Source organism: Megalops cyprinoides, chromosome 7 (assembly GCF_013368585.1).
Source record: "Megalops cyprinoides isolate fMegCyp1 chromosome 7, fMegCyp1.pri, whole genome shotgun sequence".
NCBI classification, from domain to species: domain Eukaryota; kingdom Metazoa; phylum Chordata; class Actinopteri; order Elopiformes; family Megalopidae; genus Megalops; species Megalops cyprinoides.
Window position 1 is genome coordinate 8,585,643 of NC_050589.1, and position 21,412 is coordinate 8,607,054.

The following is a 21,412-nucleotide window of genomic DNA, read 5'->3' on the forward strand; positions in this document are numbered from 1 at the left end:
AATTAATCACATTGCAACTACCACTCATGAAAGCAAGCGCAAACAAACCACGAGTCTTTTTAAAGGTATATTTATCCGAATGATTACGGTAGTCCGGTCAAAGACTACGCAGGCGCACTGCAGTTTCCAGTGTGGAGAAAAATGGCGGGGACAACGTCTGTGGCCGGCGAAGTGTTTGTGGATGCGCTGCCTTATTTTGACCAGGGTTACGATGCGGCTGGCGTCAGAGAAGCGGCAAGTACAATTTAAACGCGAATCTGCCTTGCTGTTAAAATAAAACTAACGACACAGTATGTGAAAGAGTTCCAGTGAGGGCGGCTTGCCGGCCACCAAAGATCGTGCCTGAATTAACGCATGTGCAGTCTGCGCTTTGACGGTGCTCGGGGTTACTAGCCTTCATGCTACAATGACCGCTGCTAGCTGATATGTACACGGAAATTAACTTTCTGTCGTTAGACTATCGTGAAGTACATCATATGTTATGATGTGCCATATATTATTAACTGAGCGAGTGGAAGCTGTGCGACCTGATTCGAGAAGACGTGATGTTGAAGTTAAATATCATGACTTGTTGCGAATGTACGTTGGCTAACGTTAGCAAGATGCATTAGATGCGTTAGCTGTATACATTAGCTGCTAATTAGAGGCTATCTAGTTACGCTGTTGTGTTAAGAAATAACTAGTCACTAACTTTTCCTAGCCTGATCTCAGGCTTTGCGACACCAGTTACCTGGGTTTGCTTTATTTTTATATCAATTTAGCTAATGCTGAATTAACCAGTCACCAAGAGATTATACTAGAAGCGTGATGGAGCATAGGTACTGTAGTTTACTTATTTTAAGATTGCTTGCTAGCTTGTAGTAACATTAACTGTTAGGCATACTTCTCTAGCTAACTATGTAGCTACAGCGGAGAGGCTTCCGTAATGAGCTTTCTAACTTGGGGAAAAGGGGACACAATTAGCAAATAATTAACTGATGCTGAAAATACTCTTTGTATAGACTATAAGTGGGCAATGGCTAGTTGACCAATTTCTGGCTTCTGCTAAAATTGGTCAACTAGGGATTACTCAAGTTAGCTAGCTAATTTGAGATTTACGTTACACTAAATTTAGCTGACTGTTATTAATAATTTAAGCACATATGAGATTGCATATGTTGGCGAAGATTACGTTTATCAATACGTGATTCAAGACATTGATAGCTGTTCTTTTCTATAATATAACTAGTACTGTATTACATAGGCACATGTATAATGTAGTTAATTAACTAATCATTATGAACAAGAAAACAGGAATATAACATAGCACTTGCGTCCCGTAATGTTTGTAATATTGTAAAGTGATTGTCACAGTTTTGTGTGTTTTCTTTCATTATAAAATTTGTTTCATTATCGCATCAGAAAATTCCCATCACTATATTGATATCACATCATGACTTTTTTTGGTCAGGTTTAGATGTTAGGTCACTGTCCCGATTCTTTTGCATGAACACGTTTTGCATATGTCCTTACCACTGTCACTGTGAGGGGTGATGGGTGAAAGGAAATAATAATCTAAAAATAATAAATTGCGTATTTACGTCAAATTGAATTGAATAATTAAATTATGGGGTTTGTTTTTATCAAGTTACCTTGTGATTAAATTCAAAGTGCCGTTTTCATTTGACGAAGTTACTTTGTTGTCCATTTCGAGTCTGTGGTTTCTCTTAATTGAATTAACTGTTTCATTTTTTTGTGGTACCTTACTGTTCAGTTTGACGTTGCTGCTTCTCTTTATCTCTTTAAGTTACTTTTTATGCAGTTCAGGTCTACTTTCGATTCACTGGCTTGCAAATCAATATGCCGCCAGTTGTATTTTTATGAATTTACCTCTGCTTTCATTAATGTGAGTCAGTGTGTTTAAATCAATCAATCAAACGCCCTGCCCACTGACGTAAAATCAGTACGGTACTCCAGGATTCCTTGATCTATTGACAAATGGCTGTTCCACCTGTACCATTATAGTGTCCATTAAGACAAAAAAAAACTTGTTAAAATGAAACAGAAGGCACAAACTGAATAGCAAGGTAACTTGATAGAATGAAACAACAGCCACAGAGTAAATAGAAAGGCAAGTTAATAATTTAATTCAATTTGGTGTAAGTAGGCATTGCTTTTAATATTTTTGTTACTTCCACTGCTAGTAGGGCAGAGGTTATGTGATGAGTCCTGTATGCTTGCTTGGCTGAGCAGGATAACTGAAAGAAATTCTGAATGTGTCTGGATGATTCTTGGTAAAATGGAAAAAGCATTGCTCACATTTAAATTGTGTTGGGAAGTGTACAAATAGTTTGTCTATTTTTGGTTTGATTTGACATTTTGTTTTGTAGTTTGAATTCCAGTGCTGTCCTGTAGCCCAGGCAACAACAATTTAAACTCAGTAAATTGGCAGTGACAATTGTGATGTTGGATTAGCTGGGACAAACTTAAAACTGCACTGTGGGGTTGTTTAAAGATCAAGGCTGAACGTGTTGTATGAAATCATCAATGAAGTCCTTTTTCTCCTCGCAGGCTGCTGCGTTGGTGGAGGAGGAAACCCGTAGGTACAGACCCACAAAGAACTACCTGAGTTACCTCCCCACACCTGACTTCACAGCCTTTGAGGTTCGTATGGCCGCGGAAGTGCGTGACAGTGGCTGAATCTCCCACAGTCACTCATGCTATAAAGGCTTTAGTCATGGCACTCGGTACCTAGGACCACCCTAGTGCCTTTTCAAAAGTGTGCTCCAGCAGGGGTGTCACTTCCCCATCCTTACTGATAGGCATGTTCACTTCCTGTGTCCTACCAATTATGTGAAGGGACACAACATAAAAACAAAAACACACTCACAGCTTCATTAGCTCGCTGTAATAAAACATGAACCTCTTCAGCTTGAAAAGAATTTGATTTGACATGATTTGCAATTAGACAAACTGTCATGGACAAAATCAAAAGTGCTGTAATAAATACAGGTGTTGAAATAACAGATTTATGTTGGTTGCCAATACACTAACGTGTATGTGTAGTGCGCAACATCCAGTGTAATTTGAAACGTGCATCTCATGACCCACCATGACCTCTCCTGTGACTCGCAATTTAGGAACCATGACCCTACATAATTCTGCATGTCCCTGAACATGGAACTTCACCATTTAATTAATCAGAGTTGAAACGTACAGTCATATCTGCAGCACATGGTTAGTCCACCTTGGGATTAAATGTCTACTGTTCAGAGATTTGTTATAATTTTTTTTCTAATGTTTATAGCGCTTATACAGTACCTGCACTGTGTAAACATATCTGCTGACTGAGTAAATAGTATTAGTCATCCCAGTCTTGCCATTTTCCTCACCAGACAGAGATCATGCGGAACGAGTTTGAGAGGCTAGCAGCCCGGCAGCCACTGGAGCTGCTCAGTATGAAGAGGTATGTCTGTGTTTAACACACGTGCGTATTCATGCAGCAAAACCATGGGCTACTACAGAGCATGTTACTAGTTAACTCCTTAGTTGTATGCAGGCGATATGAGAATTGACAAGTATTTTCACTCTGCAGCAATGGACCACGTATCACTTGAGGTTCCAGACTAGACTGCTACTTCATCAAAATTGCATGAGGTTATGCGTTTTTTTAATTGCCCCTTGGAGAACCTTCAGTGTTAACTGTGTCTTATATAGAGGGGCAAAAAACAGAGGGTTGCATTACCAGGGTGTAGGAATTTATCGGATTTAAATTTGTTCTGGTTTACTTGAGGTAAATGGATGCTCATGCACTGGTTTCACAAAAATGATTTCACCGACTTGCATTGAAAAGAATAAAATGGTGAAGGCAGCGAAAACTGTTGAATGGGATTTTCTTCTGAGTCTGTGTGTGTGTGTGTGTGTGTGTGTATACATATATACATCGTGTGTGCTTCTCTGTGCACCTTTTTGCATGTCTCATGCTTTGCTCTTCACCTGGGCAGATACGAGCTGCCAGCTCCCTCATCGGGACAGAAGAATGACATCACCGCCTGGCAGGACTGTGTCAACAACTCCATGGCCCAGCTGGAGCATCAGGCGGTGCGCATTGAGAACCTGGAGCTCATGGCGCGTTACGGCACCAACGCCTGGAAGGTCTACAACGAGTGAGTGTCACCTCTGCCCCTGCGGCATCATGGGTAGCCGTCAAAGTCACACTTGCCTTCTGAGGGGTCTAGCATGCTCATTCCCTTTTTTACTCCATAGAAAGATTTCAATTCATGAAGAAAACAAAATGTACTGTTTTCTTAGTTGGGGAACAAATTCAAGTGCTGTGTGTCTGAGTGTTTATGTGGATACAGCTTTATAGTGTTGTCAGAGGTGTTTGTGTCTAATAACACACCTGGACTTGAGATCCCTCCATTGCTGTGTATGAATGCACTTCAGATAATCCTAAACAAGAATGCAGGTTAAAATGGGATTCAGTGTTTGGAAGTTTACGCTGAGGTGTATTGGTGTGTCTGAAGCAGTTTTCTTTTGTCTGTGAACAGTAACTTGGCCTTCATGATTGAACTGGCACAGAAAGAGCTGCAGAGATTCAGGTGAGCTCCACTCCCACCATCTGCTTTTTGAGTGGCACTCTGTACGTTGCCAGATTACTCTTTGTATCTGTACCGCATTTACTGTGTCTACAAGCAAACACTTTTTGAAGTAAGACTATGATAAAATAGGGGGAAGTAGTGGTAACAGTGTTTATGGTAAATATGGTTTTACAATGTGCTGCTCTTGTTGGATTTCCCTCGCCTCTATTCAGAAAGCAGATTCAGGACATTAACTGGCAGCGCAAGAACGACCAGCTGGCTGGCGGAGCCAAACTGAGAGAACTGGAGTCCAAGTAAGTACTTAAAGAAAAGATGTTGGTGGTATCCTGTCACATGAAGCCATTGGTTTTTGCTTTTGATACTCGGATTGACTGCACATTACTTTAAACACATATATGTGTTTAAAGTAATGTCAATGACTGGTACATTGCTTTAACTCTACCTCCTGTTTGGCAGCTGGGTGTCCTTGGTAAGTAAGAACTACGAGATTGAGCGTGCCATCGTCCAGCTGGAGAATGAGGTGGCGCAGCTGAGACACCAGCAGGGGGATGAAAACAAGGAGAACATCCGGCAAGACTTTTAAAACAACATATGGAATTTAGAACACGGAACCCAGGCGCTGGATACAGGGGTAGTGAAGCAGAGGCAGGACATGGTCTATGGGTATAAAGACTTTATGAACAGACAGCTTGTCAGCAGACCGTTTCACCAAGTCCTGCTGACAGATCCTGGATATAGCTCTGCCATACATCCTGATCATCAATAGAACACATGCATGTAACTCCTGGTTTTCCCTTTTGTTGACGCCATGAAGGCTCTGGTTGGAATAGTTGAAATGTTGGACTGTTGCTTTATATAAAGCAACTCCTAGCCCAAATGTTTGCACTGGCACACCTAACATCTACCCACCTAGTGTTTTGAACATGTTAAAAAGGACCCCTTCATACCCTATATTGCAAATCTGCAACAAATTTTTTTTACAGCCATGTATTTTGCATGGAGTTTACCACTGTGCTGGAGAGGTGCAGTTCCATGTGATCTGATTGTTGCTTAACAAGGACAATGGTTAACCTCTCCTGACCAAATATTAATTGAAGTGGTAGAGTGTAAGCAAACCTGAACCCTATAAGCCCCTGAATGAGGTTGTGCTTCCCTGCGACCCCTTACAGCATACATACAGCTACTTAACGGCTTCTATATGTCATTTAATATTAGTCATATTTCTCAGTTAAAGTCCTTGCCAGAATTTTATTCCAAGGGAGAATAGCTATACGTTTGAATGTGGTGACACTGTTTTTAAAAGTCTCAGGAATGTCTCTAAAGTGAAAATTAAATGAGAAATGTTTTTTTTTAGCTGTGTAGATGTTAAATGCTGTAGTGCCAGGGCTAGCATTTTTTTTTTTGTGGAAGACAAATTAATGTGCGAGTACTTTTCAAGTCTGTCTGTTGTGTACATTTTTTACTCTGTATATAACATAATAAACATTTGAATTAAATGTTGTCTTTACCTTGTTACTAAATCTTTTTTAACATATAATTGAAATATTAATTATAAATTGCAGGTGATGAAAATACAACTGTTCCTGAAATTTTTCAAATCATAATTTATCCTTTTGTCAAATGAAGGAAATGGTGTATGAACCTTACTTTCTCACCAAAACAAACATTTTCAGCCTGAAACATCTCTTAAACTGCTAGAAAATAGCAAACTACTGCTGAGAGTTGAATGCTTAAAGGTATTGTTTATGAAAACATTTGGCCTTCGTCTATAGGAAAAACCAACAGTGTCACTGTTCACGAAAGTTAACAGTGATACAGCTGCTATACCATTTCCTGCCACTAGGAAAATTGAGGATGTTTCACACTGAGCAACTATATTGCTGCAGGTCCGGGAGGCTGTGTCATACAGATCAGCTCCATTGCTGCGCGTCCCGTTTCTATTTTATTTCAGTTTATTTCATTCTCGTTTTCATGTGCAGGTGTGTATGCATGGTGTCCGTGTCGGGAGTCTACAACTGCTTTAGCTGTTTTACAAGTTAATTTTTTACATCATTTTAACACATACGGTACAAAAAGACATAATAGTTAAACAATTGTTTCAACATGGAAAAAAGTTAAAGCTATGGTTACAAATTAAAAATCAGTACAAACACGTTTGATTAAATAGTTCTAGTACAACAATTATTGATATCAATACGATGTAAACCTACAACTAATAAATTTGCCCACGTTCCCTCACACATGCCGCAGTATTTCAGAAAAGTGCTTCTCAGATGTCCTCAATTCTTTCAGGTACCTTAGCTCTGTAATTTAGCATTTTAGCGTCTGAACACAATGTTTCCCCCCATGGTCTCTGTGCTACGATAAGCAGCAATTTCAGAAAAAAAGTGAGGGAATAACTGGATTTCTTGGAATGGTAAGGAGCAGGGCTCCCAACTGAAAGATTTCTGGTTTGATTCCCCGCTACAGCTTTGCTTCTGTACCCTTGGACAAGGTACTTAATCCACAGTTGCCTCAGTAAATATCCAGCTGTATAAGTGAATAAAACTGTAACATATGAAAGTCACTCTGGGTAAATGCTAAATGACTATAATGTAATGTAATGAATGGAACAGGCTGATTATGGGAAACTGTTAGTTTCACTGGTTTGCACATTGCTTTGAAATTAAACAACCTTCAGAACTCCTACAGTGTAAGAATAAACATCAAGACTGATGACACTGATATGTACGGAAGCCGAGAACGGCTGTGCTTGCAATTATTTTTTTAATGCCGTTATCTGGAGATCACGAGTTAATTATTTCGTTATCTCCAGATAAAACAGCCGGTTTTCTCGAGATAACGGGTTAATTTATCTCATTATCTCGAGATAACAAAGCTCGTTTTCTTGTGATAACGAGTTAATTAGTTCGTTATCACGAGAAAACAAAAGGTCGTTTCCTCTTATTACTTATAATGTTGCATAGACGGCATCTTGACAACTGTAGCAACTGATTTAAGCTGAAAATGTCAGGAGTAACCGTAGCTATTGATCAACGCATCAGGCTGAACCTCAGTCAAGGTCTAACGCAGGCAGAAATTGCATTGTGTCTTTCTGTTAGGGATAACATTCAGATCAGTCCTCGTCATTTAAGGAGAAGACTAGCCCGGCTGCAACTTCACAGGCAGTGCACTTCAGTGCTCATTTTCGAGTTCTCCATAATTATCCCGTGATCTCCAGAACACAAGTCGTTTTCTCGTGATAAATTATCTCGTTATCTCGAGAAATTGGCCTTTTGTTTTCTCGAGATAACGAAATAAGTAACTCGTGATCTCGAGATAACTGCATTTAAAAAATAATCGCAAGCACGGCCGTTCTCGGCTTCCGTAAGATATGAGGACATTTGGGTCATTTCCATATTGCGTTTCAGCTACTACAATCATTGGACGTCATACACAGCTGTATCATGTGCCAGTGCCAAATCAAAACAGACATCAGTGATAAACACAGCGATGTTTGATCCCTTGAGTACAGTTGTTGCTTCATATTACGAATGTGGTTAATAGCCGATATTATGATTTTTTCCGTCTTGTGTAGGACATGCTGAAACGTGCTTTTAAATTCACATTTAACCTTTATGTGCCATCTCATTCTCAGTCTTATATGATGACCAAGACGAGAAAACATTGTGTAGCATTCGTGGAGCATGCGTGAGGAGCAAATTAATTGGGCAAATTTGTTATACATTCGTCGCAGTACTTCGAGACATTATCTTCGGAAATGTGTATGTATGTAATGGAGTGTATGGGGAATGTAAGTTATGATTTGTACCTGAGAAATATGGCGTTGCTGTACGCTAAAATTATTTTCTAATTTGCGGCCTCCCTCAAGTGCTGCAAGTAGGCTAACATGAAGCGAGTCAATTAGGAATGAGATTATTCATTGAGTCCCGTCACTGAGAAGTTTTACAGTCACTGGGCTAACATGTGACTAATTCACATATTTTCATAATGAATGTAAACATTATTTAGATTTGATTTCATCATTGACCATACGGTCATCTAATGGTGACGTTACCATATTATTTTTGTGACACTTCAAGGGCTTAAATGCTAATGAATTTCAGATGTAGCTAGTGAGTTCGTCAGCTACGAAAGTAAGCAACAGCATCAACACCTCAGTTGTAAAATTAGCAAACGAATTGCCTACCTCACTTGTATTTACCTTAGTTATCTAATGTGTTTTGTTTCATATTGTCTTATGTGACGTTTTGCTTGCTGTTGGGATACACACATTTTATGTAATATGAACTTCGCGTTTTCGGCTATTAAATAAACCGAAAAACGGTTTATCCAATCGGCGGGTCGAGATAAAATTCTCTTCAAGGACCCCGTCGTGACGTCAGGGCGTCGGACCGGCGTGACGTCAAGACGTCGGGCCCCTGTCGGTTTTGTTGGTGCGTAAGAGCGTCAAACGGTTCAAAGAGGAAGCAAGATGGCGGACAACAAAGGCGAAGGGGATACGGAGAGCTCTGCCAACATGGATCCAGCACCTGCGGGAGAGGACAGCGGAGAGCCCCCGTCGAAAGAGGCCGACGCGGTGATTGTTATAGAGCCCGTGACGAAGGACGGAGAAGACGGTCAGTCGCAGGAGAACGTTTCTCAGGCGCCGACACCCACCAGCGCGGGAGGCGACGGTGGTGGTGGTGGCAGCGCTGGAGGAGGAGGCGGAGACGGTAGTACAAGCAGCAGCCCGGCCGGGAACGCCAATGCTGAAACCACGGAGCCTGCGGTTTCTGGGGAAGTTATGGGGACCCCGCCGGCTCCTACCACGGAAATGTCCCCTCCCCCGTCCGCTCCGGCGGCCGTCCCAGCCACCCCGATAAACCTCCTGGATACGTGCGCTGTCTGTAAACAGAGTCTCCAGAACCGCGACTGTGAACCCAAACTCCTGCCCTGCCTCCACTCGTTCTGCCTGAGATGCCTTCCCCAACCCGAGCGGCAGATCAGCGTGCAAGTGCCGGGGCCCCACGGACAAGACACCCACATAGGTGAGCGGGGGAGATGGACGTGGAGTGGACCGTGTAGTTCGTTTGTGAACAGGCTTGGTTGAACGTAGGTGGGTTTGATAAATTGTTTGCATTTTCCAGATGTAGGTAAGCTAACGTTAGCTAGCATGGTAGCAGCACAGAGCTGTGTCCACAAGTCCCGGAGTTGTGAGAAACGACCGTGCTAGGTAGCTAAATGTTTAGCTAGCCAGAGTTAGCTGTCCAGCTGACGTGTTTGTGGAGAAGCGTTCATATGGTTAACCAAGTAGCCGTTAGCATAGTTTACTTGGAGCGATTGCACTTGCACCAAACGTTAGTGAAGTAGCTGTGATATGATCGGCGTTGTAGTGTCGGTGACTAGCTAGTCAACCCGATTAGCTAACCAGCGAGGTAAGATTATTCTAGCTGCAGAGTGCTCTAGCTAGCTGCAGTGAAGGTGCGATACTGGTGCGATAGTTAGGTAGCCCCATAGCATAATTAACAGTCAACAGTAGCAAATAGCCAAGCTACCTGGTTTCTAGTCAACGTATTAGGTGGCTAAGCTTGTACTGCACTGTACAGCTAGTATCAGGTAGGTAGCGAATAATGCAGTTTTAAAATTTCAAACATAGGGGTACATTTGTCAGTAAATCCTAATCCATCGTGCCCGTTGTAGCTAGCTAACAAGCTTGCTAGCTGTTTGTATGAAAAGGCTGATATAAGCAACATGAATCGTGTTGGTTGCTAGCTAATTAGTTAGCCATCTGTCTGTCTAGTGAGGTGTTGGAGTATGTGGATGCTTAATGTTTTGCTAGAAGTGTCAACCAATGCCTCATTGTGCTGTCATAAGTGTCAGACCTTTTGACTTCACCTTGAATAGCATTTTTAGCGCTTCCATAGACATCCAGGGGGTGATGTGAACTAGTCCAACTACTCCTGATATTGAGAAGTAGTCACATGAAACATCTGTCAACTGTGAGAGACGGCCCGTAATCAGTAAATTGGCATGAAGGCAGTGAACACCCAATAACTCACATATTATCGTCAGTTTACTACATTCATATCACATACGTTCCTTGCCACCCTAATCTTGTCTTGATTCATTAATTAAAATGAAGATAGTAAAAGTTGTAGTGAACATCAGTACACTGCATTTTCATGCGCAATCATGTAATATGTCTTCGCCCAAACATCAGAATAATGCAGACCGTCCAGATGTTGATAAACTAACTTTAGATTTAACACACTGGACTGAAAGCTGCACTGTAGTAACTCAAAGCATATGTTGATGTGTTCCTGTGAAATGTGTGATTGGAACTGAAATTCAGCTATAACAGTTATTCAGCAATCTCTAGGGCAGGAGCTGCAAAACTTTCCAAAGCCTTTCTGAGACTCACACCTTGTCAGAATGGAGCCTAATATATTCAGATATGTAATTAAAAGAAACTTAAAGGAAAAAGCACTTGTGTTTTATTTTATGTTTTGTTTGATGAGTGTGAATGCCTGTGTAAAGATTGTTATTCTTCACATAGGTTTCAAATGGTCACCTCAGCCACCCTTCACAAACCAGCCCACATCTTGGCAGCCATTAGGCCAAGGGTGCTCAAACCACAGTCTTTAAAGGCCAATTATATTTCATTGCAGAGCGTTTCAGGTCAAGAGTGTCTCCCTCTGTGAAAGTCATTTTCTTCTTTGGTTGTGAACCAGAGTGGGGGGTATTCCTGTATGTATGTGTGTGAGAGAGTGTGTTTGGTGGGGGCGGTGGTAATTCTCAGGTATGGGCAGAAAGGGGTGTCAAGCTGTGCAAACCAAGTGGGGTGTCTCAATCCAAATTGCACCTGGCCCCTGTGTTAATGTTAGGCCACCTACTTTAGGGTTTGCTGTTGCATGCTTTTGACCAAGAATGGCTAGAAATCTTGTTCTGGTCTGTAGTTTGTCCGGTAGATAGCTTCATGCCAAAGGTAATTATGAAACTGTATGGGGCAATGAGTGAACAGTAATGTTTGTCTGCATTTAACACCTGCAGTGCATCAGCATGCATTAAATCTCTCTGATGTGTCCAAGTACCTGAATATTGTGATAGTCAATGAACACAGTGGTAAAAAAGGTATATTGAGGGTTAGGAAGGATCCCAGAGTTTCTCAGTCTCAAGGAAATTGTGTTAGTGTTTTATGGTTATTCAGAATGAAAAGCTGGCTTGGGTTTCATGATAGGAAACAAAACACACAGTTTTTCTTTCATTCTAGTCATTTTGGCATGAAGTCCTCAGTGTCACTCACAGCAGATAGTTGAAATTGAATGGAGGCAGATTTGCATACTACATTCGAGTATGTAATTTACTTGGTTGTCTGCTTTATCTGCAGCCTTCAGGATGCTAACCCAACTCCTTAGCCACGGTGCCACACTGTCGCCCCATTTTGCAACTGCAAAGGTTGTCCTGGTGAGGCAAGCTTGGTACTCAGTTGGTGATTCGAATAAAGGATTGCATGAAAGCGTTAAAACATATTTTAAAAAAATTACTGATTAGTATTCTACCAGTCAAACCATTGACAGAAAAAAAATATCAGACTGACTTGTTGGGGTGGCATTGTAGCATAGTGGTAAATAGGTAGCATAGGTAGCATAGTGAAAGGTTGCCTGTTCGATACCCAGCTGGGGCACTGCTCCTGTACCCTTGGGCACGGTGCAGTTGCCTCAGTAAATATCCATTGGTATAAATGGATAGCATGTAGAAATTGTAACATATGTAAGTCGTTCTGGATATGAGCGACTGTTAAATAACAATAATAATAATTGTACATCACAGCCTCAGTTGCTTGTCAGAACTGTCCTGGCACATGACCTCTGTGTAGGAATTGCCAGCATCTGTCAGTTGTTGCTTTGAATCTGTATTGCTGGATATTGCTTCTCAGTGCACAAAAAAACACTGTACCAGTATCTGCAGTGTATGACAGCCTCTTCAGCTTTATTGCTTCAGTGTAACACTTTGTAATACAAGGACAAATGCACAATATCTGAGTTATTTCTGAAGGGTGATCACCTTTATGTAAGCACTGAGAAGCAACCTTAGCAGCATAACTCTGAGCATAATTATTTCCTCATGACATCACTAAGAGTCGAAGATCACGCAGGACTGTCATTTTGTGTTCATTTTCTCCTCAATTTCTGATTTTGACTACTTTCTCATCTTCATCTGAGAGGTAAATGTTTAGGTTTGTTTAATCACTTAATCAAATGAACCTTTTTCATTGACCTCCAGCACCCCAGTGACCCACCATGGCAAACTGTATTCAGCAATTATCAGATATAATATCAGACAAGAAAACAACTTTGTTAGCCAAGCAGCTGGTCAGTTTAAGAATAGGTGGGTATCGGATGCCTACCACTCCACTGAGTTATTGAAAGGCACAAAAGCACCATAGCAGTTCAGCTTGTTACCAGAATTTCTATGAAGTTGCTTTTAGGCCGTTCAAACTACAGGGAATTTTCTTTGATCCTGAACTTTCACAAGCTGTGGCAACATTTTGAACTCGGAGCTTAGTCAGTGTCGGTCTTCGGTGGAATCAAACAGTATACCACTGAATGTTCCTCTGAATAGCTGGCTTCATGTGGTTTTCAGAACTGCTTTGATGAAAGTGTTATGGAGCGCTGATGAAAAGCATGACGGGTTTAGCCCCTATACAAATGACCAAGTCAAATAAGGTATCTTAGACCATGTGAAATATCTCTGCTAAAATTCTTGCTCATGACCTCTCAAGAAAATGGACACATGTCAGCAGTCATCCTTTTTTGTGTCAGATCTATGCACTAATCTATATCAAATTGAGAATATACACCAAACAGGGAAATCACTTTACTTTCTGGAGAAATAATGCAACCTGCCTCCATCCTGGGGTGTAAAGATGAGTGTGAAAGATGTCAGCCCGTTTTCTTGTGACAGGTTTCAGCAGGTTTCTCTGCAGGCAGTTCCATACAGTGTCTGCAGTGTGAATAGCCTGCTTCATGTCACACGTTCTCATCTTAGGCCCATTTTGCTGCCCGGCTCCTCTAGAAGATGGTCATTGCCTGCATTGTCAAAAAAAAACCCCAAAATGTTTTGACCGTAGAACATTCTTGTGGTTTCTCATGAAACTGAATTATATTGACTTAGTGTGCTCATTAGAAACGGGCAGTTAGAATCATAGGCATGCTTAATTTCAGAAAGAGTGATCACACTGTAACACTTACACTTAAGATTTCAAAATGATAATTATACTAAGACTGTGTTTTGAAAACAACAGGGTCCAAGCATCATAGGAAAATTGAAAGGGCAATTAATAGAACTACATAGGGGCCAAAATCAGCATATGCATGTCATCCTACAGACAGTGGAACAGAGACTGAGGGAGCGCATGTGTAATGTTGGGTGTGTGTTTGTGTATGATGTCGTAATGTTTCCAGTTTTGCTGCTGTAAAGCTGACAAGGACACTTAGTTTACAGACGAATGTAATGCTTTGAATATTTGACTTAAAGTGAAACTGGTTTAGGTCAGATTACAAACCAGCTCACTGGTTGAACACACCCTGTGAACATGCTACATGTGATCCAACACGCAACCGGTGTCTCTTATGATTGTAATTTAATGCACTAAAACAGAAGCTACATTGGATGAGCTCCTTTTCTCCGTAGTTTGCTGCCTGGTGACGGTGTTCAGTTGCCTGAGCCAATACGTCATGTATCTGGGCCAGTGACTTACAAGTGCCATTTTGCCTTAATGTCAAGGCCTGGAGGATGCGGTGAAAGAGTGTGTGAGAGGGACATGTTTTATTTGCCACATCAGACAGAATAAGCGAAGGCCCAAGAAAAAGACATTTGGAATCAGTAGCATGCATTATATATATGCATTTTTAAATGAATTTTTCTGTGGATTTTTTTTTTTTTAATTAACCATGTCAGTCTTATGTACGCATTCCCAATTGTGTCACACAGTTTATTTAATCTCATTATGTGTGTGATATCAGTCCATTCAATGGCTTTTAAAATGATGCAGAATAACATAAATGTATCATAAATTAAGTTGAAATTAATGGCCTTACACATCCAAAAGCAGGAAATCCAAGTTGGCAGGTTTAACACATGTGTTGAGGCCTGCACTGAAGTGATTTTGTATTGAACTGGGTATCCATGACCACATCTACAAATTAACAAGTATTTTGGGTAAAAGGAACCATGCCAAAGGAATAACTCTGGCTGACGGTTCTTTGATCCTTTTAATGACAGCGAAATGATCGAAATAATATATATCTGTACTGAGGACATACTGACAGGATGGATGGCCATTCAAGCAGATTTAAAGAGAGGACTAAACTAACCTACCCTATAGTTCCTCCCATTTTTGCTCATGTGTGAAGATTTTATGGGAACAGAATTTATAGGAAGTAATACAGATGAGGCTATTTTCTGTAAATATGAATGAATGTTGGAAATGGAAAATGACACACTCATTGAAATGCAGTTAATGGTTTCAGAGGCTGGCTTTAGCTTATTGAGTTTATGCATAGTACATCATGTTACCAGGTTGGTGTTAAAATGAACAGATTATTCTCCCTATCATCATGTTTTTAGACAGTTTGTAGAATTGGCTTGTTTTAATTATTCTGAACTTTTATTGGTGTTGATTTTTAAACAACTTTGGCTTATTTGGAAATATATCCATACCTTTTCAGTACTGGGTAATGATTTACATAATATGTCGAGTTTTCATATTTCAGGTATTCAAATTAAAGCTATCATCTGGTTTGACAGGGGTATATGTAGTCCGATTTAGTAACCGTCAGCCATTCTCTCTTGGTTTGTCCTGAAGTGACGTTGCCAGTGTACTTGAAAATTGTTTGAAACAACCTCTTATGAAGATGATTTCCATGCTGTTCAAAATGTGAATAATCAAAAATGAAAGAGCACATCAGTGTCATTCAGAGTGTATGTAATGTATGTATGCCCAAGCATACATTGAGGGTCTGCCTGAGCTCGTTTAGAGCAGGTATTCAGGAATGAGTTTGCAGTGTCTTGGGTCATTGCTCCTGAAATATAAATGTCGGTTCCGGTTGTACGTTTGCACATATCCTTCAACCAGCAGGCTGTCTGGAGATGCCAGTGGCCTTCTGTGTCTTACACCTTGGCGTGTCAGAGAGGATATCAGAGCATTGGTTTCAGACATGGTTGGTTTTCCTTGGAGAGGTTTATGTGGGTGACCAGGGTTGGTTGTTATTTGGTTAACATAATTTATATGTTGATTATGCTGAATATAAATTTTCACACAAGCACATTTACATGGAGGAAGTGAACTGGCACAGATTGAGGGCTTGGCGCTGGCACGTGCTCCATAACTCTTTAAAACTATGCATGGGCACATCTATCTTCTCACCGAGAGCTGTGATTATTTCGAGGAGTATATTAAATGCACTGACTGTCTCTGAAGGCTGCTGTCCTAACCAAAGCCTGATTGCATGAGTGCACTGAGACCTTGGAGTGTTTTTGTTTTGATTCTACTACAGTAGTTGACTGTGATTTTTCCCTGGCATTGACTACAGGGCTGCAGACTCCCAAGCTGCACAGAAACTTACTAGGAGCTCTGTTGTGTGCTTCTGTTTTATGTCGTCAAAAGTGAGTGCCTTTCCAGTCATTGTGTGTAGAGCTAGCGCGTTTATGGTGTCTGTTTCTCTGAATCTTTGTGTTCCCTCTGATGTCATTAATGGTGTTTAAGCACATCTGCCTGGTAAAATAATGGTGTAATTGCTGGTGATTTCAGTAAGATGTCTCTCCTACAAACTCATCCATGACCTGAATGCCCAAGATGTTTGAATCGAGCAGTGTTGTAACAGCCTACGTTTCTAATGTGGACGAGAATGCCGTAAACCGGACTGCCGCTGGGGTGGCCAATGAACCGCTGGAAATGCGGTCACATGGTCTTCTCGATAGCTGCTTGCGGCTCAATAAGACCGCAGCCCCCAGCAGACATTCAAGAAGGCTGCTTTTTTGTCACTATTTGAAAATGTAGCCTCAGTTTGCGTTGTGTTCAGAGCTTGTTGATGGTGGTGCTTGGGATACGTGCTGCCCTGCTGTAGTGGCATGGGCAACTGCTGGTGCGTTTGGCTGTAAAGATTCACGCAGGAAATCCTTGTACCTCGGGAAATGCCTGGTGATATTGTAAGAGACTGGAGAACGGACACGGACAGTGTAATACAATATATGATGTGGCATCATTTTTCATTGTCATAAGTATTTTGTTGTTTCTCCTCTGTCCTCTTTTTATGAAATATTTGTGAGTCAGAGAAGCGTCACGTCATTGTCCTGTATTGTGATTGTTAATTAAACAATTGTAAACCCATCCATTATATGTGGAAGCTTTACTTCAGGTTATGTGTTGGGACTGTGTTGGAGTTGTACAGTCTTTTTTCCTAGGTATATTTCGTTGCACTTCTGTATTGAACTGTGTGTGCGTGTGTGGTCTCAGACCTGTGTTTGGTACTGGCGTTTGTTTGTGTGTGGATCTCCTGGTTTGTGTAACATTTCATGTCATTTTTTGGATGTTTACTTTGGCGGGCTGCTCTGGATAAGAGTGTCTGCTGGATGTATATGTAATGTTAAATGTACGCATCTCCTGTGTTGGTCCTGTGTCGGAGCATCTGCGTAGTTACAAAATGTAAATGTGCGAAACCTCCACTTTTAAAGATTCTGTTTCTAGAAGCAGTAAATCTCAGATTGGCAGTGTGGTGATATGTTACATGTCAAATTAGGCCTGGTTAATCACTGTGGCTTTTGCTTTGATTCCTATCTTGCCATTGAAGCTGAATTTTTCTGGCACGATAACATTAAAAGACTTTTCTCGGTTTGAACTGGTGTGTTAGCCTTTTGGGGAAAATGCTTCAAACAATTTAACTTGGTAGTGTATGTCTTTGAGTGCTGGAATTCATGTGGAAAATATTGAGTGTAACCACATTTTTTTTTAGTTCCACAGAGAGGCTGTAGTCCATATTTATATTAACGCCGTTTGAATCGATCAAGCTCAGTATGGTGACACGACCAGTCCTGCATACTAGCAAATCCTGAAAATGTAGTGAACAGCCGCACTGGTGATGTGAGTGATGAATTCATTGCGTGGCGGATTTGACAAGCGGGACAAAAAGTTCTTTATTCCACTGTGACACCTTACATTTCAGGATTTTAACAGAGGCATGAGGCCGGCGCTCTGTGCCTCTCGCTGTGCCTCAGTGTGTCACGCACAGTGAAACGTTTTGGTTTTTTCAGGCTCCCTTCAAGGGCAGCCCTGGGGGGGAAAAGCTGATTGCCTGGGGAGAAGTCGCGCAGCCTGAGACCGGGGCGCTCTATTGCATCCAATCAGCCGCAATCAGTTTACTTCATGCCAGGCAGAACCATGTCAGATCAGGGCATCGTTTCTGTGCATTCTCAGAGTAAACGGCAACAGAAACATCCACGTAGGTTTGGCTTGCATTGCCTTTCACATGGCTGTTTGGAGATGAACTGAACAAATTATGTTGCACTAAAGAGGTTATTTATATATGGTTGCTGTTTTACCTGCATTGGAAAACCTTGCTTCTGTCACTTTCACCCCTAACATATTAGCACTTTGATAGTATCTTGGTTCATGGTTTAGGCAAATGTGTTTGGCCCATTTGAATGAGGGGAGGGAGACATGGGGCTTGGCTTAGTTCAGTTAGCGTGTGTCTCCACGCGTCTCTGACTTGCCCCGGCACAGACTGACACAGCTGCAGTGGCACTGCACGCAGACGAGACCACATGGCAGTCACTACATAATCTCTCTCCAGCTGCACACACAGCCAATAACTCACAGCCGCTTACAGCTGGGGCTTAGACAAACTGGCTGTGAGCAGCACAAGCCAGAGCAGACTGGCTCAAACCGGTCTGGGCTGGTTTTTGCTGCAGCCAGTTATGTGCAGGGGAAATAAATTGATGGGCTGTCAAGGAGTTGAGGGGTTGGGGGGGGAAAGGGAATGGGGGGGAGCTAGTTTTTTTGATCTCTGTCAATTCCTCTCTCTGAACAAGTGAATGAACACACAGTCACACGTGTAGGCCAAGTCACATCACACACAAAAGTGCACACTCTCCAGTTCGTATGAATGTAAATAACACCAACGTATCTGACGGCAGGCACTGAATAGGGGGGTTGGGGTGGGGTGTGAAAGCCAGCAGGCTGGTCTGGTAATTGTACAAGTCTTAAGTGTCATTAGCTTTAATTTTACAGGGGGTGTATAGGGAAAATGCAGTATTTTCCCTAATTGTGTAAATTCCCATGACGGACTGCGCCTCGGTTCTGTTGACCTCTACCTCCCTGTATAAAGCACGTGTGTTTAGATGTTTATCCCTCGTGGTCCTGAGCTCACTCGTCTCTCCCTCTCTTCCCTCTCTCCCTTAGTGAATGTCATGCGCTGCACTGTGTGTCTCCAGGATTACAAACAGAGCGACATAGTGGATAACTACTTCGTCAAAGACACCTCAGAGGGATCAAGCGGGTCAGACGAAAACTCCGCCCAGGTAGGTGGGGCCGGGCCTCCTCGGGGTAATCATACCCTGGCTAAACGCTGTCTGAATCACGGATGCCTCGCATTCTGGACCTGTGAAATGGGAAATTATGTGGGGAAATAAAAATTGGGAAACAGATTACAGTGCAGCCGTCCTTCGGACGGTTTGGATGTTAGGGCTGCCTGATGCGGTGGGCGTTTCCCGCGTCTGTGACCCGGCCCGGCTGTGTTTTGTTTTTCCACCCGCGCAGGTGTGCACCAGCTGCGAGGATAACGCGGGGGCCGTTGGCTTCTGCGTGGAGTGTGGGGAATGGCTATGCAAGACCTGCATCGAGGCCCACCAGAGGGTGAAGTTCACCAAGGACCACAAAATCCGCAAGAAGGAGGAGGTGTCGTCAGGTAAAAGAGCAGTCCGAGAAGCGAAACGGCTCCGCAGATGAGAGTGAAGTAATGATGGAGGCGTGGTTCCGTGTCTGAAACGTGAGACGCCCCCCCCCCCCCCCCCCCCGCACCCGGGGCAGCCAGGAGAGAGAGAGAACAGAGGCCAGCGATGCGTTACGCCTGCATCTCGTCATGATTGGCTGGAAATTTTCGTAGGTTATTTCTCCCACCTCTATCTCCAGCAGGGGCGGGGTTGACGCACATACAGTGTGCCTCTTTGATCCTAGTCGTCTAGCTTTTTACTCAGTGTGTAAGCACTGAGCTCATTATCCTGCATATCCTTTATCCGTTGCACAATGATATTCTCGGAAGATGTTTTCCTATGTGATTCCCTATGCGATTCTTGGTGTTTTAAAGCCAATCAGCTGTTTGAAAAAAGCTGCCTCTTTCCACAGGAGTTTGTATTGCCCAGGTCATACGAATGAAAAGCTCTGATTGGTGGTGGGTCAGGCTCATATTATTGACTGGAGGGCTGAGGTCAGGTTGTAGGTATACAGGACACAATTTGCAACCGTCATTCATGTACAGTGTTCATAAAATGTTTATCTTTTGATACGTTTCTCTTAAGGAGGCATATTGGTCGTGTTGTAATTAAATGAGTAAGACCAGGTTGCATTGCAACATTCAGGTCTAAATGTACCTCCTCAGTCATTATTACGGGAATAGGGAGTTAAACTAATATTGTTTGTTGTTTATATCTCTTCAAGCAACGCCCCTCAATCTAATTTTAGGTCCCAGACAGATGTTTGAAATGAATGCATTTATTAAGACAGCATGCTACACTGTATTTACTCTCTGCCTGTGGCAGAGTGATGTGCCTAGGTGATGTTCAGGAAGTGCCGAACTTTATACACAGTGACATCCAGCCTTGTCCTAGAAGCAGTCTCATCATACCGTGGTATTGGTTGTTTAATCTTCTAATCCGACCTTGTATACAATAAACTGTTATTGTAGAAACCATACGCCCACGAACAGAACTGTCACACAGGGTTCAGTGTGCTATGATCGACCAATTTTTTTGTGAGTGCTATTAGCTTGTCACCTATTGAATATCAGTTGTTAAATATTTGTCCTTTCCACAAAGCATGACCAGAAAACCCACTTCAAAGAGAATTTGGTGACAGCAGTTAAATTAACGAGTGGATTTTTTCACCGCAAGGATTTGATCAGAAATGAAACATCAGTCCCAGTGCTTTTGGGCTGTGTGCAGTGCATTTCCGCACCGTGTGCATGCTAACACACATAAACACACACATGCGATTTTCCCATTTCTGTTCAAGTGTGACCTATGTACGCAGATTAAGCAAAGGAAACGCAAATATTAAAATTTGAATATCATGAGTATGCACAGCTGTAATTAAATTCAAATAAAAGCGTTAGGTTTATATCGCTTCTGTCAGGGTTTCCTGTGCAGGTTATTTGATATGCAGATACGGACGGTTGTTGGGTTGACTAGTTCCCTGGCTGTTTAGTTGTTTGTGTGCCATTTTAACGCCACGTTGCTTTAATAAGGATTTTTTTTTTTCAAATTTGATCACATGAACCCCACCCCCTACCCAGGTGGTCACGGGACGCAGGCTGGCTGGCAGTTTCTCGTGTCAGATGGTGTCGTCCTTCACCTCCGGCAATCCCACAGTTTCACCCCCTGGCATCGCAGGGTGGGGGCTAGGGAACGGGGGGGGGTGGTCTCTCTTGGTTGCGCAGCTTTACAGCTGACTGCCCGTTGCCATGGAGACGGTGCTGCACAGTCATTCGGAGCAGAGTTAGCTGCCTGCGCTTGCCCTGATTCTCCGGCGCTGAATGGCATACAGATTCTGCCTGAAATCGCGTCTGCAGCTGCGGCGC

The 21,412-nt window shown here is 42.3% G+C and overlaps 2 protein-coding genes across 2 annotated transcripts in view; both read left to right on the top strand.

Annotated features, from left to right (window-relative positions):
- The first annotated feature begins 135 nt into the window (after window positions 1–135).
- bcas2 (BCAS2 pre-mRNA processing factor) lies at window positions 136–5,990 on the top strand. Its single transcript, XM_036533814.1, has 7 exons — window positions 136–234; window positions 2,551–2,643; window positions 3,375–3,445; window positions 3,984–4,145; window positions 4,530–4,580; window positions 4,793–4,873; window positions 5,037–5,990. The coding sequence occupies exons 1-7, from the start codon at window positions 142–144 to the stop codon at window positions 5,161–5,163; spliced, it is 678 nt and encodes a 225-aa protein (XP_036389707.1). The 5' UTR covers window positions 136–141; the 3' UTR covers window positions 5,164–5,990.
- A 3,059-nt stretch (window positions 5,991–9,049) lies between these two features.
- trim33 (tripartite motif containing 33) overlaps window positions 9,050–21,412 on the top strand; it is a 34,221-nt gene continuing 21,858 nt past the window's right edge. Inside the window, exons 1-3 of the mRNA XM_036533289.1 lie at window positions 9,050–9,610; window positions 19,021–19,139; window positions 19,378–19,525. Of these exons, the coding sequence (XP_036389182.1) occupies window positions 9,055–9,610; window positions 19,021–19,139; window positions 19,378–19,525 (823 nt within the window). The 5' untranslated portion in view covers window positions 9,050–9,054. The remainder of the gene's footprint in view (window positions 9,611–19,020; window positions 19,140–19,377; window positions 19,526–21,412) is intronic.

What these genes read in the sequence shown, in the direction of transcription:
- bcas2 (XM_036533814.1), top strand. Translation starts at nt 142, where the DNA reads ATGGCGGGGACAACGTCTGTGGCCGGCGAAGTGTTTGTGGATGCGCTG. An exon ending in CTGACTTCACAGCCTTTGAG is followed by an intron (nt 2,644 to 3,374) that starts GTTCGTATGGCC and finishes TTTCCTCACCAG; the next exon opens with ACAGAGATCATGCGGAACGA. An exon ending in GAGCTGCTCAGTATGAAGAG is followed by an intron (nt 3,446 to 3,983) that starts GTATGTCTGTGT and finishes TCACCTGGGCAG; the next exon opens with ATACGAGCTGCCAGCTCCCT.